This window comes from Myotis lucifugus, unplaced genomic scaffold (genome assembly GCF_000147115.1).
Source record: "Myotis lucifugus unplaced genomic scaffold, Myoluc2.0 scaffold_356, whole genome shotgun sequence".
Lineage (NCBI taxonomy): Eukaryota > Metazoa > Chordata > Mammalia > Chiroptera > Vespertilionidae > Myotis > Myotis lucifugus.
The window spans coordinates 1,056,984-1,073,390 of NW_005871404.1; the positions used below are offsets into that span (position 1 = coordinate 1,056,984).

General features: G+C 40.8%; 1 protein-coding gene across 1 annotated transcript in view; it reads left to right on the forward strand.

The window, feature by feature from the left end:
- Positions 1 to 1,085: 1,085 nt before the first annotated feature.
- The window catches only part of LOC102417865 (kinesin-like protein KIF13A), a gene marked incomplete at its 3' end in the record, with an annotated part of 77,949 nt that continues 62,627 nt past the window's right edge, over positions 1,086 to 16,407 (forward strand). Inside the window, exons 1-2 of the mRNA XM_014466769.2 lie at positions 1,086 to 1,671; positions 7,790 to 7,850. Of these exons, the coding sequence (XP_014322255.2) occupies positions 1,534 to 1,671; positions 7,790 to 7,850 (199 nt within the window). The remainder of the gene's footprint in view (positions 1,672 to 7,789; positions 7,851 to 16,407) is intronic.

Below are 16,407 nucleotides of genomic sequence, written 5' to 3' on the forward strand. Positions count from 1 at the left end.
GAGTGAGAATTCCATAAACATACAAATAATGTCTGATGGGTGGCACCAGATGAAGTGAAAAGGGAGAGGTTGACAAGTACTGCTATATTACTCTGTTGCAGTGCTGCAGAGAATTCACACACACCATGTGCATTCTGAGCAGCCATCCTATGTGAAAACACAGTTTTACAAGATTATTTAATTAAAAGGTAGTTCACCAAGAAGTTGCTTTAAAAAATACCTTCTCAGAGTATTTTAGTTTGTTGGAATTATGGACAGTAAAAACATTAGGAAAACCATGGTCTTCTCCTCTAAGAACTAGTAATGTAGCAGAACAAAGAGAGCCTTTCTCTCTCTCTCTCATATATAATCTAGTTAGACTGATATGAAATTCAGGGTAATAAGCAGTGTCCTTAAGAAAGGTTTCATAAGGAGTGACATTGGAGAGGACATTGAAAGATTTTAATAAGGACAAATTGAAAGGGAATAGGCTTTGACTCACTTTGCAAAAAATCTGATGTTTATGTTCGGAAATATATCTTTGCATAAAGTTAAATTATCTAGAGAATAGATAAAATTAAATTATCACTTTCTGGAGAAGGGTTGTGAGAGATATTAAATTTATTTTGAAAAAAGTATACTTTTGGGGGGATGAGGAAACATTTGTAATACCTTAACCAATAAAGAAATTTTTAAAAAAGTGTACTTTTTTATTTTTAAAAAATAATTGTTTATGTCTTGTCTTTTCAACTAGATCATAAACAACTAGAGGACAAAAAACATGCCTAATACATATTTGAGTTTCCTAAGATACCTAAAACAGAAAAGTGGCAAATAGGCATTTGTTGATTGCTTTCTGGATTAAACGTTTTACAATTGGAGAATGTAGTAGAGAAAGCATACAAGTAGAAAGAATGAAAGGAAACATACAGAGGTAATGCCATGGAAAGTACCTTTACATTTGGTTTTATGGATCAGGAAAATGACTAGCAGATCACCTTTTGTCTTTTTCTTATAACCTCACCGAGGATACTTTTCCCACTGATTTCTAGAGAGAGTAAAAGGGAAGGGGGAGGAGAGACACATCAATTGGTTGCCTCTTGCAGGGAGCCTGCAGGGAGGTAGTGCCCTTGACCAGGAATCGAACCCACAAACCTTTGGTCCACAGGCCAATGCTCTAATCACTGAGCCGGACATTTCTTAGAACATGTTGATGCCTTCTGGTTCTTCAAGGAACGTAGAAGATTCTTTCTTCCTTTTTTTCAAAGTTGTAAATGGAATTTTGCTGAAATGCCATCAGAGATTGGACTTTTGGTTAAGGGTGGAGTTTGGCTATGCCACATCCTGCTCCCAAGTCCTGGAACTCCTTTTCCTCAGAATACGTATCACTCAACACATTTGCCTTATTAAAAACAACTGGTAGTAACTTCACTAGCTGTTCAGTGGTTCACAAAGATGCAGAGCTAACATTTTTAAGAGAGTGATGAAGGTGGAGCAGATGTGGACTGCAAGCTGCAGGGAATTAGATGCTGTTATGAATTTTACAAGTTGCAAATGAAGAGGAAGGAGTGGGATTCTGAGGAGGTGGAGTCACATTTTATTGGAAACAATGAAGACAATGGCTTTCAGATTTTAAAAACAACTAGAGAACATCTGCACTTTTGGCTTTTTCTAGTTGAAGGCTCTTGGAACGTATGGATGTCTTTACAAATAAATTTATCACAGTGTTGATTGGCATTGATGAGATATGAGATTTACACTCAGTCTCCAAAATCCATTTATTTCTTTTACTCCGTCCTGTGCATTAAGAAGTCCCCCATCTCCCGAACTCGTTAAGATACTAGTGACTCCATAATGAATAGATGAAATAAGCATTTAGGAATTCTTATGAAACAAGTTAGAAATCTTATTTAGCATATTTCTCTAACATGCTGACTTTGAAAAAATTAATTTTTTTAAGTGGTCAGTTTCCAAAAAATCTCAAGAAAATAGTGTTATCTCTTTTGAAATATCAATGGATTTTGTATTGGAAAACCAGAACTTCTGTAAAACCTAAGAAAATCATGTTCCCTTTTGTTATAGACCTTTTGTGATTAAATTTTAAGTAAATTTTGGCCATGAAAAGAAAGATAATATTTTGTGAGTAGTTTATAATACTAACAAGTTTGCAAGGAAAATGATAAGACAAGTAAATTATTTTAAATATCTTTGAAATTCTTTTAGTAATAATCATAACTAACAACAGTCAAACAAATAATTGTTTTAATTTCTGTGCAAACTATATACATGATGTGGCCATGCTTGTTCATCCACATGAAACATGGAATGATGGTAAGGAAGAGGATCCCAGTGCTCATCTTGTGACCGAATCTGTGTTTAACCATTGATGGAACCAAGTTTCCCCAGAACATGCATCTGAAAGTAATGAAACACCTAAAAATATATCTTGCAGTTTGAACCTGTTTTTATTCAGAACAGTTCTCACATCCATTCTGTATTCTTGTCTGCATTCCAACTCCTTCTTCTGGTATTATGTTTTGTTATTGAAGAGATACTACGTACAGCTGTTGCTCTGTATGAGGTACTGACCCAGGCACTATGAAGTGTGTGAGCTGAAGTCCCCCGATGGCTTCACCTTTAGAGTGGAGGTGAGCTCACACTGAACAACATGTGGCCTAGTGCCACGGGAGCTGCAGTGTGCTGTAGAAGTCCATAGAGGGGATGACCACTTATGGCATGCATTAAAACAATCATAACAATTTTTTTATTCACTTGCTTTAGGGAAATCCCTCCAATTTCTGGGATTCACCTTCCTTACTGGTAAATGTTTAGTAAAATGATAACCATGACTGGTTTGAGGGATGAGCATTCTAAAACACCTGTGATCAAAGGCTTTGAAATTTTAGACATAATTCAGTTCAGGGATAGGCTGGTATTCGACAAGCAAAGAAGAGTTGTATCTATCAGTACTGTCAGTCCCTTTTCTCCTCTGCAGTTGTAACATTTGTCTGAATATTAGGGGACAAACACTTAAAATAAAAATGTTGATCTTTCTATGAGCAAAACAGCCTTAAACTATTAGAAATGGGGTTTGGAACATAATTTTGGGATGATTATTAATTGAGAGGTAGACCCTGAAGATTTGGAGTGGATTTCATTTTATTTCAAGGAGCGTCACTGAGAATATAAATCTCTAGCTGAGAATGTAGAGTCTAGCAGAACAGCAAACTAAAAAAATAAGTTTTAGCTAGATGTCAAAATGAATAGGAGATAAATTGTTACTTCATTTATATAGCAACTACTAAGAGGAATTCATTGAGACTCTAGAAAAAAAACAGTAAAATATACAAAAATTGGAAAGTAGCCTCTATTGATCATTTAAAGTAAGGAGAATTGACTTAGGTCAAAAAGAAAGGAAAATGCCCTGGGAATGAACAGTAAGTGGTATAAGATGTCATTAAAAGGAGGTTGTGGAATCTCCTTTTCTGGAAATGTTTAAAAATAAGACAGATCTTCATCTCTCAGGAAAAGTATTGAAGCTCAGTCCTGCCAGAGGCAGGATGATTAACTGGATTATGCCTGTGTGGTCTCGGGAGTCATTGCAACAGCCTCTGAATGAAGTAAATATTCCACACTCTGTTGGCTGAGGCTGTTGTTTCATAGCTGTTCATTCTAGCCTGGTTTATTGTAAGGCCAGAGTGAATGTTTGTATAAGTAACAAAATTGAATTTGGACTTGAGATTGATGATGTAAGTTGTGTGCCTACCTGAATCTGTTTTAAAAGCACTGAAGTATATATATAGTGCTGAAATTATTCAGAGCATAACTTAATCTTTTGACGGATGGAGAAAGTGCCTGCTTTCATGTCAGGTCTCACTGTCATTAATCATCCTATCTAATAATAGACAAACATGGTAATTAACCATACCTCTGCTACGCTTCCCATTGGCTAATCAGCAGGATATGCAAATTAACTGCCAACAAAGATGGCGGCCAGCAGCCACGCAGCTGAAGCGAACATGAGGCTTGCTTGCTCCAGTGATGGAGGAAGCTAAGGTTCCCCGCCTGCCGCGGCCCAGCTCTGAGCTCCGGAAGCAACAATGTTTCAATTATAGAAGCTAAACAAACCCCAGATACCTGCTTTCATCCAGCAGTGGGCTCAGAGCTTAGAGCGACAGTGATGGCAACAGAGTTTCAGTTATAGAAGCTAAACAAACCCAGATACCTGCTTTCAGCCAGTCATGGCCTCAGAGCTGGAGCCGGCTCTCAGCTCCAGTGACAGCTATAGAAGGTAAATAAATCCCAGAATTTAAAAAAAAAGAGGCTGGGAGCTTCAGTTGCCCACCAGCCTGAAAACGGCCCTCAGCCCCTCACCCAGACTGGCCAGGCACCCCAGTGGGGACCCCCACCCTGAAGGGGGTGTGACCAGCTGCAAACAGCCATCAGCCCCTCATCCAGGCTGGCCAGGCACCCAAGCGGGACCCCCACCCTGATCCGGGACACCCTTCAGAGCAAACCAGCCGGCCCCCACCTGTGCACCAGGCCTCTATCCTATATAGTAAAAGGGTAATATGCAAACTGACCCTAACAGCAGAAAGACTGGGAATGACTGGTCACTATGACACACACTGATCACCAGGGGGCAGATGCTCAATGCAGGAGCTTCCCCCTGGTGGTCAGTGTGCTCTCACAGGGGGGAGCTCTGCTCAGCCACAAGCCAGGCTGACGGCTGCCAGTACAGCAGTGGTGGTGGAAGCCTCTCCTGCCTCAGCAGTGCTAAGGATGTCCGACTGCAGCTTAGGCCTGCTCCCTGCTGGCAAGTGGACATCCCCCAAGGGCTCCTGGGCTGCCAGAGGGATATCTGATTGCCATCTTAGGCCCAATCCCCCAGGGAGCAGGCCTAAACCAGCAAGTGGTCACCCCCGAGGGGTCCCAGACTGCGAAAGGGCACAGGCTGGGCTGAGGGACCCCCTTACCCCCGAATGCACAAATTTTTGTGCACCGGGCCTCTAGTCTATACTAATAAAAGAGAAAGATGCAAATTGACCCGCACCTCCGTGGTGCCCACAAGCCACGCCCACCAGCCAATCAGGAGTGAGTATGCAAATTAGCCCAACAAAGATGGCGGGATAATTTGCATATTCAGGCACCCAGCGGCCTAGGTCCTGGAAACATCCTAGGGACCCAGGCAGCTAAGAGCCTGCAGGCCCCAGCGTAGGCCCTGAGCAGCCTTGGTCCCAGAACACCCCTGGCCACTCCTGGCCTATAGGCCTTGGCACCGTGGGGGCAGGGCAGCAGAGGCTTGAGCAGGGCCAGAGAGGAGTGGGGGGCCCTGCCCAAGCCATAGCTGAGACTTGATCAGAGCCAGGGGCCATGCCCAAGCCGCGGCAGAGGCTTGATAGAGGCCAGGGGGGCCCTGCCCAAGCCACATTAAAGGCTTGAGCAGGCCTGGAGACAGGGGGTGTGCCAGCCTAAGCTTGCCAGCAGTCCTGCCTCTGTGGGTGAGCTCCAGGGGAAACACCTTTTCTGACAGCTCATTGGATAAGCTCCCTGTACACCACTGGTAATGTTCTTGGTAACTTGGGTAATAAGAATCCAAGAAGGTGATGTAGGGTTTTTCCACCTCACTCCTGGAGGAAAAAATGAAGGTCCGCTGCTGGAGAGCTAAGAAATGTCATATTCTGCCCTAGCCGGTTTGGCTCAGTGGATAGAGCCTCGGCCTACCATCCGCAAGGTCTGGGTTGATTCTGATCAAGGGCATGTGCCTAGGTTGCAGGCTCCTCCCTGGCCAGGGCCCAGGTCAGGGCTCATGCAGGAGGCAACCAATCAAAGTGTTCCTCTCACATTGATGTTTCTCTCTGTCTTTTCCTCTCTCTTCCACATTCTCTAAAAATCAATGGAAACATATCCTCAGGTGAGGATAAAAAAAAGAAAGAAAGAAATGTCATATCCTATAAAAGACACATCTTGAAAATGCCTAAAGAAAGTTGTCATTTTTTCATGATGAAGGGACTGGAGTTCGTGTTGATGAAAACACCTTGGCAACTGTGGTGGCTGGCAGTGGCTGCAGCAGCAGGGTGATGGGGCTGGCGCCTTCCCCTGATCAGCCCGGTCACCTCCCACAGAGGGAGGCCAGACTTCGGCTTAAGCCCACTCCCAGCGGGCCTAAGCCGTCAGTAGGACATCCCCTGAGGGCTCCCAGTCTGTGAGAGGGGGCAGGCTGGGCTGAGGGGACACCCCCCCCCCAGTGCAGGAATTTCATGCACTGGGCCCCTAGTTCAATAACTAATTATAAATAATTACTTTGAACACTGAAGTATACAAATAGGAATCAGGTCTGGTTCCTGCTTTCAAGGAACTTAGTCTACCAGTGGATTTGAAACGTATGCAGAGATAATATACACGATACCTGAAAAATAGAATAATTGGGTTAGGTGTCACAAAAAGGATTAAACAGTGTGAGAGTTCAGAGAGAGATGAGACAGCTAATTCCTTTGAATTAAACCAAGGAATGCTTCCTGAAAGAAAAATACATTGAATTGGGCTGTAAGGAGTAGGAAGCATTGTGAAGGGTGGAAATGAAGAGAATACCAACTGGGATAGGATTGTAACTCCAAGATGCTGACGAGCTCAGCTGAAGCATGAAGAAGTTGGGGCACTTGGGCTGGAAAGGCCTCATTGTGGCCAGTCTCAAATGCCAGGTCAAAGAGCTTGGGTTCTGTTTGCTCAGAGAGTAAGATCCCTTGGAAATGATTAAGCATTAAAGGGTCTCTGTCCGTGGAAGTTTTGTAATTTGCTATTTGGACTACATGGTGAAAAGGCTATAAAAGGGAGCCCAAGAGAAAGTGGCTGCTGAGACATCTGGGCCAGTTAGCTAAGGTAGGTTTATAGAGAAATACTAATTTCAAGACATGTTAATAGGTGTTACTCAAGAAAGGGTCTCCTCACCAAAATTAATTGGAGAAATAAAAAGTTAAACAGTTAAATGGATGTATTTGCTGGAGAGCTTTTCAGAGCTTTTAATATTGAGAATCTCAAATAGGGCAAAATGTACAATTTCTAACATGATTTCATCTTTTTTATGGACTATCTCAAGAAACTACTGTTCTTTGGACCACATTTTAGGGACTGTTGCCCTATGCACTTAATAATGATGGCCAGAACCTGAGTGGTGGTCATATGCATGAAAAACAGTGATTAGATGAGGGATTTAGGGCAGCGTCATCTGCCGTCCTGATAACATAGTAGGCACTCAGTAACTATACAGAAAATTAATGCATGCCAGAGTGAATTATTGATTTCTTCACCCTGGGTCCAAGATTGCATGGTGAAACAGAAGAGGGAATGGTGTCCAAGATGGCAGTGTGGAGGGTTTTGAGCTTTGGTTATGCTGGAAATAGTAGCGTCATGGAAAGAGGAATTGCTTTAAATGAAAGTTGATCACTTAATGTTTCTTGAGAAGCTCTGGGAGATCCAGCCGGAGGGTTACCCCAGATGCTGGAACTGTGGGACTGTTGGAACTATTGACTTGGAGAGAAGTCATTGTTTTTTCTCACGGAAACATTTTTTAAAATGTTGGTTAAGATGTATGCTTGTTTGAATTATGGATAAATAGCAATTTTCATATATAACTTAGTCTAAGAAGATAACCATCAGTGTAGTCTAAAAGAAACTTCAGGATTAACAGAGCATCCAACCTGAGGTGACAGTAGCAGGCATTCTCATCTTCATCAGTGAATTTTTTTTGCAGGCTGATTTATTCATAGAAGTTAATTAATGTTTAAGTTTAACATTTTGTTCTTTTATTCAGGTATTTGCCTTTGATTATTGCTTTTGGTCCATGGATGAATCTAACACCGCAAAGTATGCTGGTAAGTTGGCTCTCTTTCTGCAGTTGATGGTTGGGCCTCTGGCCTCTTTTTCCATTACACCTGTTTTCTTTAATTATTCTGGAGTTCTGTTTTCCCCATAACATTCACAGTCATTCTTTCCAGTCTAGTGCATGGGCTTGGAAGTCAGTCAATAGATTTGATTTCAGGATTTGACTCAACCACTAAAAGTGGTTTTGCTGTAAAGTCATGGACAGGTGTTGTTATTGCTTTCAGCCTGTAAAGGGAATATTAGTATCTTCAGAGGTGCTCCAAGGATTAGAGATGATGGGGGAACCATCTCAAGTCATACATGGTAGCTGTTGTGATTGTCACATAAGATGCCATGCCTTTCCCTGTTGTAAACTTTCAGCCAATGCACAGCTCCGTTTAAGCCAGCGGTTCTCAACCTGTGGGTCGCGACCCCTTTGGCGGTCGAACGACCCTTTCACAGGAGTCGCCTAAGACCATCCTGCATATCAGATATTTACATTACGATTCATAACAGTAGCAACATTGCAGTTATGAAGTAGCAACGAAAATAATTTTATGGTTGGGTCACAACATGAGGAACTGTATTTAAGGGGCCAGAAGGTTGAGAACCACTGGACTTTAATCAACGCACAAGTGCTATTGGCTTCCAGGACTCCCGTGCACCCGAGTTTTCTGAAGCATTCCGTGGTGATATGCACTAAACCCGTGGTCGGCAAACTTCGGCTCGCGAGCCAGATGCGGCTCTTTGGCCCCTTGAGTGTGGCTCTTCCTAAGCCTTAGGAGTACCCTATTTAAGTTAATAACAGTGTACCTACCTATATAGTTTAAGTTTAAAAAATTTGGCTCTCAAAGGAAATTTCAGTCGTTGTACTGTTGATATTTGGCTCTGTTGACTAATGAGTTTGCCGACCACTGCACTAAACACACCTTCCTCAGGGAAACATTGCCTCCTAGCTCCACATTTTGCTAGTGGTTTTTTCATGAGGTATGTTAGCCCTATTCGTCAGACATAAGTGACTGCTGATTTTATTATTTGAGATCATAGGTGCATCTTAGCCTTTCCTAGAAGCAAATCACAATTGCTTCAGCCTAAGAGCGAAGCATCTGATTTAGTGAAGAGAGTCCGATTCCCTCCCTCCCAATTGGGTCCGCCTTTCCTGCATATAGGGTCATAATGAGTGTTTTCTCCTAATTTCTACTTATAAGACTATCAGCTGAGTGACTTTTCCATTTACTTAAAAAAAAAGAAACAGTGAGGAAAGGATTGAGAGGATGTAGGCTTTGCAGTGGTTCTCAACCTTGGCTGCACATTAGAATCATCTGGGAATCTTTTTAAAATCCTGATTTCTGGACCTCTTCCTCCGGAAATTCTGTTTCTTTGTTACTAATGTTGTGGCCCCACCCCATAACAAAGAAACAGAATTTCCAGAGGATGAGGCCCAGAAATCAGGATTTTAAAAAGATTCCCAGGTGATTCTAATGTGCAGCCAAGGTTGAGAACCACTGCTTTAGAGAGTAAAAGGAAGTTGCTTGCTCATAAGGAATTTTATTGACAGCCTTTTCCTGGCCACCTAAAGCAGACTTTTTGAGAAATTATTTGATATGTATATATTTTTCAAAAGTTAACAATCTTGAACTAGGAAAATTCCTTCAGCTCTTCACATTGGGTAAATTGGTCTTTCTTTCCAAGCATCAGTTTTACAACTTCAGCTGTGTATTTTATTAATGTGAATGAATAGTCCTTAATGTTGGTTATAATTAATGTGTCTTTTTATTGGTCCTTTGGGACTTTAGATAATAATTCCATGGAGTCTGTATCCCTAAAACCTATATAATTCTATTAACCAATGTCACCCCAATAAATTAAATTTAAAAATAAAATAACAAATTAAATAAATAAATTCTACAGAGTCTGGAGCAGTCTGCCTTGACTGTTAGCACTGTGTGTATTTTTGTGCTGGGTGTGTGCTTTTGGATATAAATAACCAACAAAAGTAAAACATTTCCTACTGTAACAGAAACAAATGAGGACAAATGCTATGGCTATACAAAGCCCAGTCTCATCCTGTTTCATTGATGTGATTCAGGATACAGCCAGATACATCTTTCTAAATTAGAATTCTTCTCATTCAATTCTCAAATACATTCAAGGACTGCTCATCTCTTACAGATTTAACCTGTACTTCTTGGATGGCATTTAAAGTCCTTTATTGGATAGCCCCAGTCTACACACCCCTCCCCTCCCTCTGCTCCATAACTCCCTACCATCCATTCTGTACTCCAGCCCAGTGTTATTGTTTGTTCCTCTAATATAACCCAGGAAGCCAGGATAGTTCCTTAATATGCATGAATCCCCTACTGTGTATGAAGCCTAGGAAGCCTTTGAGAAATTAAAAACTAAGTTGGAAAGCAAAAGAATGCATAACAAACAACAGTAAACATTTTTGATATAATATTTAAACTCTAAATTTTACAAGGTTTAAGTGCTATGGAAAAACCCAGGAGAAGCAAAATCTGGCAGGAGTACAATTGCCAGGGAAGGCATCCTAGAGGAGATGGGACTGGAACTGGACATAGACGCTTAGCATAGGTTTAGCCAAAGGATAGTACTAGTATAGAGGGCATCCAGGTAGGAGGAAGTAGCATGATATCAAGGACAGCACGTGGACTCAGAGGTCACACCTGGGTTTACGACTCAGGATGCCTGCTTTCGTTCTCTTAGACCAGTGGTCGGCAAACCGCGGCTCGCGAGCCACATGCGGCTCTTTGGCCCCTTGAGTGTGGCTCTTCCACAAAATACCGACTTCTGCGCATGGGCCACGAAGTTTCAATTGCACTGTACGTGCGCGCCCGCACGTGGTATTTTATGGAAGAGCCACACTCAAGGGGCCAAAGAGCCACGTGTGGCTTGCCAGCTGCAGTTTGCCGACCACTGTAGACAATTTAAACTCTCTGAGATACAGTTTCTTTTTTGTAAAATGGGAAACATGGAAATGATTGTTCCTATCTCATATGCTATTACAAGGGTTAAATAGGTAACTTAACATGCTGATTCAAGGAGGGTGTCCATACACAGTACATCATTTGTCTTATTCATAAGTGAAGATGCAGAAGTGGGAAAGAGCGTGGTGAATAGACTCATCCGAGCAGAAGGTGCATCTTGGGGGAAGCAGTGGGAGATCCATTTGTACATATTGAGTGAAGCCAAATAATAGGAAATTTTAAAAGCTAGACTAAGAAATTTAGACTGATATGGTAAAAAAAAAAAAAGGGGGGGGGACTTTTGGAGTGATGTGATTAAAATAATGCCTAAGGAAGATTGTTTTTCTCTTTTCCATAACTCCTAGAATCACATCCTACATTATTGCCCAGCGAGGCCATTCTAGCCTTCTGCAATAATCATTCATGTCCTTGAATATAGGAAAACTATTTTTTAATATATTTTTATTGATTTCAGAGAGGAAGGGAGAGGGAAAGAAAGATAGAAATATCAATGATGAGAAAGAATCATTGATCAGCTGCCTCCTGCATGCCGAGCCCGCAACCCTGGCATGTGCCCTTGACCGGAATCGAATCCAGGACCTTTCAGTCCTCAGGCTGATGTTCTACCCACTGAGCCAAACCGGCTAGGGCAGGACAAACTATTTTTTAAATTAAAAATAACTTTATTAAGTACAGATGATAAAATTCAAGTATGAAACTTATGATTTCTGTACCTCTTCATCATAAATAATATGTTCAGAAATATTTTTAAAGATAAAACTGATTTTTAAATATACTGATAGCCTAAAATTTACTAAATTTTAGTGTGTATGATCACATCAAATACTATGTTCCATTTAGCCCTGAAATAGGATTCTCTAGGCTGATAGAGCAATGTCTACTTACAAAATTGTGGGTGAAAATTTCTTATTCGTTAGATACTATGACTGCCTTAGTAGAAAGTAAAATCTTGCTTGCTATCCTCTCAGGTTTGTTTGCATTCTTTGTACTCTGCCTAGTACATATGTTACTAGTAGATTAGTTGATGGGTAATTTGATTTCCTTTATCTTCATTAAAAAATAGCAATTCCTTCTTAATTGTGAATGGAAACATTAAGATATAAGCATTTATTCTCTGGTGGGAAATAGAGGAAATGGAGAAGGGGAAGCACATGTGTTTTAAAACCAACCTACTTGTCAGGCTCAATGAATAACGGCATCATTGATATTGAATCAGCTCGTAAGGCAGCTCTCAAAACTTGGGGGGGCAGAAAGAGCAGGGGGAGGGGGAGAAATGTAAGTGCGTGGATTGAAGGAACAGAAAAAAACAGTGACTCTAAATTTCATGTGGTGTGTAAAACGTTCAGTTCTTAATTATGTTTATGTTATACTATTCATTAAGAGCTATAGCAAGAACTTCTTTCAGGCTTTCTGATTTAGAAATACTTAGTTCTACAATGTGTGTAATGGCATTGCAGTGGGTTGGAGTGATTGAAGGCTGTGGGCTCTTAAGTCAGACTACATGGGTTCAAATTATGGCTTCACCACCTATCTGTGTAAGGTCAGGTGAGTTACTAATCTCAGTTTGCTTCTGTTTCTTCATATGTTAAATAAAGATAATAATAGTTCGGACTTTAGGACTAAATGACCTGTTCAGGTGAAGTTTTTAAGCCAGTACTTGGCACATAGGGAAAACTCACATAGTATTTATCATCTTTATCATTGTCACAATTCAGGAGTAAGGGTAGTAGCATCTTTGGTAAGAAAATACATTGTACTGGTGTTTACAAGACCTGGTTTTGCCACAAGCTATAAACTTTGGGGATCTGTTTCCTCATCTGTGAAAGGAGGAGACATGGCCTAGACCAGTGATTTTCAGTCTTTTTCATCTCATGGCACACATAAACTACTAAAATTCTGTGGCACATCAAAAAATATATGTTTTGCCAATCTGACCAAAAAATAGGTATAATTTTGATTCATTTACACCAGACGGCTATTGTTGTGTTGACTGTTATCATTTTTTTATTTGACAATCTAAGGGGAAAGAGGTGCCCCTAGCTAAATATTCAGGTATTGCATGTTTTACAAATTCTTGCAGCACACTGGTTGAAAAATCCCTAGCCTAGACTGATTGCAGATTTCCTCCCGCTCTCTGATAGAACATGAATTAGACATTTTATGCTGGCCAAACAGCTGTTGAAGTGGACTTTTCAGAGGCAAATCAAAGGCTTGTTTGTTAAGTCATTTGAATTACATTGAATCATGCTTTGAGACATTTTACATTTTAACTATATTATTTCTTCTTGTTTTACCTTTTGGTTATGTAGTCATAATAATGCTTGTCTAGCACATAATTCTGAGTCTTTAAAGCAAAAACCCTTGTGCCAGGGCTAAGAAAAAACAGAAGTAACCTGCAGAATTAAGCACCCAAAGCATGGCATTTCTCATAAACCCACATCCTTCCCCTACAACCCCACATGCACATAGATACACATTCAGGATTAGAAAATTATTATATTATAGCCCTAGCTGGTGTGGCTCAGTTGGTTGAGCATCGTTCCATTCACCAAAAGGTCACTGTTCAATTCCCAGTCAGGGCACATGCCCAGGTTGCAGGCTCAATCCCTGGTAAGGGGCAGGCAGGAAGCAGCCAATCAATGTTTCCCTCTTACATCAATGTTTCTCTCTCTCTCTCTCTCTCTCTCTCTCTCTCTCTCTCTCTCTCTCTCCACCCCCTTTCCCTTTCCCTCCCTCTCCCTCTCCCTTCTCTCTGTGAAATCAATAAAAACATGTTTTTTAAAAATTATTATATTAGAATAAATACTGTTAAACTTGAGGGCATCATAACAGATAATAGGTCTTTGTAAATGTTTGAATCACTACTGATGGAAATTAAACCTTCATTCCAAAAATAAAACTCAGTCTGGTGTGGTATATCTGAGGATCAATGCAGGCATGAATATTTCCTGGCCTGAAAGAGTCTAAACCAGCGATGGCGAACCTTTTGAGCTCGGCGTGTCAGCATTTTGAAAAACCCTAACTTAACTCTGGTGCCGTGTCACATATAGAAATTTTTTGATATTTGCAACCATAGTAAAACAAAGATTTATAATTTTGATATTTATTTTATATATTTAAATGCCATTTAACAAAGAAAAATCAACCAAAAAAATGAGTTCGCGTGTCACCTCTGACACGTGTGTCATAGGTTCGCCATCACTGGTAAACTATTGACTTAGAAATTATATAACAATTCTTTCCATATGGCATGTTGCTCAAATTTGCTGAAGCCATGTGTTTTCAGGCATAGTGAATGCCCTGCAGTTCAGGAGAAAGATGGTACTCCTGCTAGCGTTTCTTTATCCTGTGAGGGGGCAGCTGAGCGCCTCCCAGCCTGGGCCGTTGCTGTGGGGAGAGCAGCCATGTTTGATTCTGTTCCCATGATGGCAGATTTTATGTGCGCAGAGGTAGAAATGGTTTCTGTGTCACATTGTTTAACTGTGCATCAAAATTTACATTCTAAAAATGTTTAACCATGTATCGTAATCTGCATTCTAAAAGGTGACAGTAGCTAAAATAGAACTAATGTTTTTAGCTGAGTTCCGAAATAGTTGTTTTAGCATACTGTATTGATGCTTTTACTGTTAAAGTATACATGAAATGCTCCGCAAGTGCTATGCACAGAGTAAATACTCAGTAATCATTGGTTGTTAGGTTTATCAAAATCGTAGTTATTAGGAGCTATGGTGGTTGACTGCTTAAAAAGTTTGTTAGATTCATTATAAATGGTGCATGCCACCTTAAAATACATTTATGAAACAATCTAATTGCAAAATCCTTCTTGATTTTTCGTTTATGTAGTCTTTTACAAGTTGTCACACCTAATTTGGCAGTTCTTTTTAGTGACTCATCTTTCTTAAGTTGCTCCTAAGCGTTCAACTTAGTTTTCTTAGAATTAGCAACTTTTTGCATTTGTTAACTAAATTATATAATTACAGAGAAGTACTACTGACGTAAACCAGTTTAGGAGCAAACACAACTGACCTTTTGTAAGAACGTAACTCAGCTGGTGGAGTCCAGAGAGCAGTCTCGCAGCTGGGCAATTTCACATGCAGTGGGCGTGCTCCAGTGTTTTCTACAGGTGGAAGAGAGAATGCTGGTTAATTCAGAGAAATGAATAAGTGAAGGTCAGTTAAGTAAAGTTCTCTGAAATAAATGAGCTAAGTTAATACTTTGTGTGTTTTTTAAAGCATGCGTATATGTAGCTATTTTTAAGCCCACTTGTCCACACGTAAGAAACATCCAGATCTGTAGAGAATTTTTGTGAGTTTATTTGAGCCAAACTGACTACAATTGCCAAGAAGCAAAATCTAAACAGTTTGAAAATGTTTCTGGCAATGGCAGTTTTGCAGCTTATTTTATACATTGGAATCAAAGGAGGAGACATAAGGGAGGTTACATGAAATCCATGGGTAATAGGTTAGGGAGGTGGGAGAAAGCAAAGTGGGAGATCTCTGGGATTGGATGAAAAGTAAGCCTGAGACACAGACTTCTTTTACATTGGTGGGTACAGGATAGTTAATAATGATCATCTACAGCACATAGAGATGGTGTGTGGGGAACAAGTTAACAATGAAGGGCTCTGTGGTCTCCAGCTCTGATGCCAGGTGGTCCAGAAAAGGGGGATTTCTCTGACATTTCAAAGGTATATTATCTTGGATGCAAAAGGACAATAGAGCCCTAGCCAGGTTGGCTCAGTGGATAGTGTCAGCCTGTGGTCTGAAGGGTCCCAGGTTCGATTCCAGTTAAGGGCACATGCCTGGGTTGCAGGCTTGATCCCCATTGTGGGATGTGCAGGAGGTAGCCGACCACTGATTCTCTCTCATCATTGATGTTTCTTTCTCTGTCTCTCTTTTACTCTCTCTCCCTCTCCCTTCCTCTCTAAAATAATAAAAATATATTTTTTTAAAAAAGAAGAAACGATCACTGTTTAAAAAAAAACAAAAGACAGTAGACAGGCTACTTAGGTAAAGACTGACCTTTGTTAAGGAAGCCGCAGGCCAAGGTTGTGACTAACTGCCAAAACTCACTTTTAGTGAGAAATTTTTATGTTCAGACTATCCTTTATGGTTACTTTTTTAAGGGCCCCTCATATAGGCTTCCCCTGAGCTTGTCAGGTTTAGTATGTGGCCCCTTTTCATCCACACACCCACCTTCTTCCACACTTCCTTTCTTTCTCTGTATATATTCCTTAGAATAATATTTATTGGCCCCCAGAGACATCATGTAACTTAAGTATATTTAGAGGGGAACATAGCTCTGAGCAACAGGTTCCCAGCACTGTGAACATCTCTATACCTGCAGCAGATCATTTTGCAACACCCAGCTGAGTAGAAACTTTATTGTCCTCATTTTATAGATGAGGAAACTGAGGTTCAGAGCCCCTGCTACCTGTGAGCGAGCCGAACGCAGTGGCAAGCATAGATTTTGGTCAGTGACAGTGATGCATGAAGACTATAGATTCTACCGCAAGCCCAGGCTCTCCTCTCTTCTCTCATCCCAAGAGAGGCTCTGTTCAGCA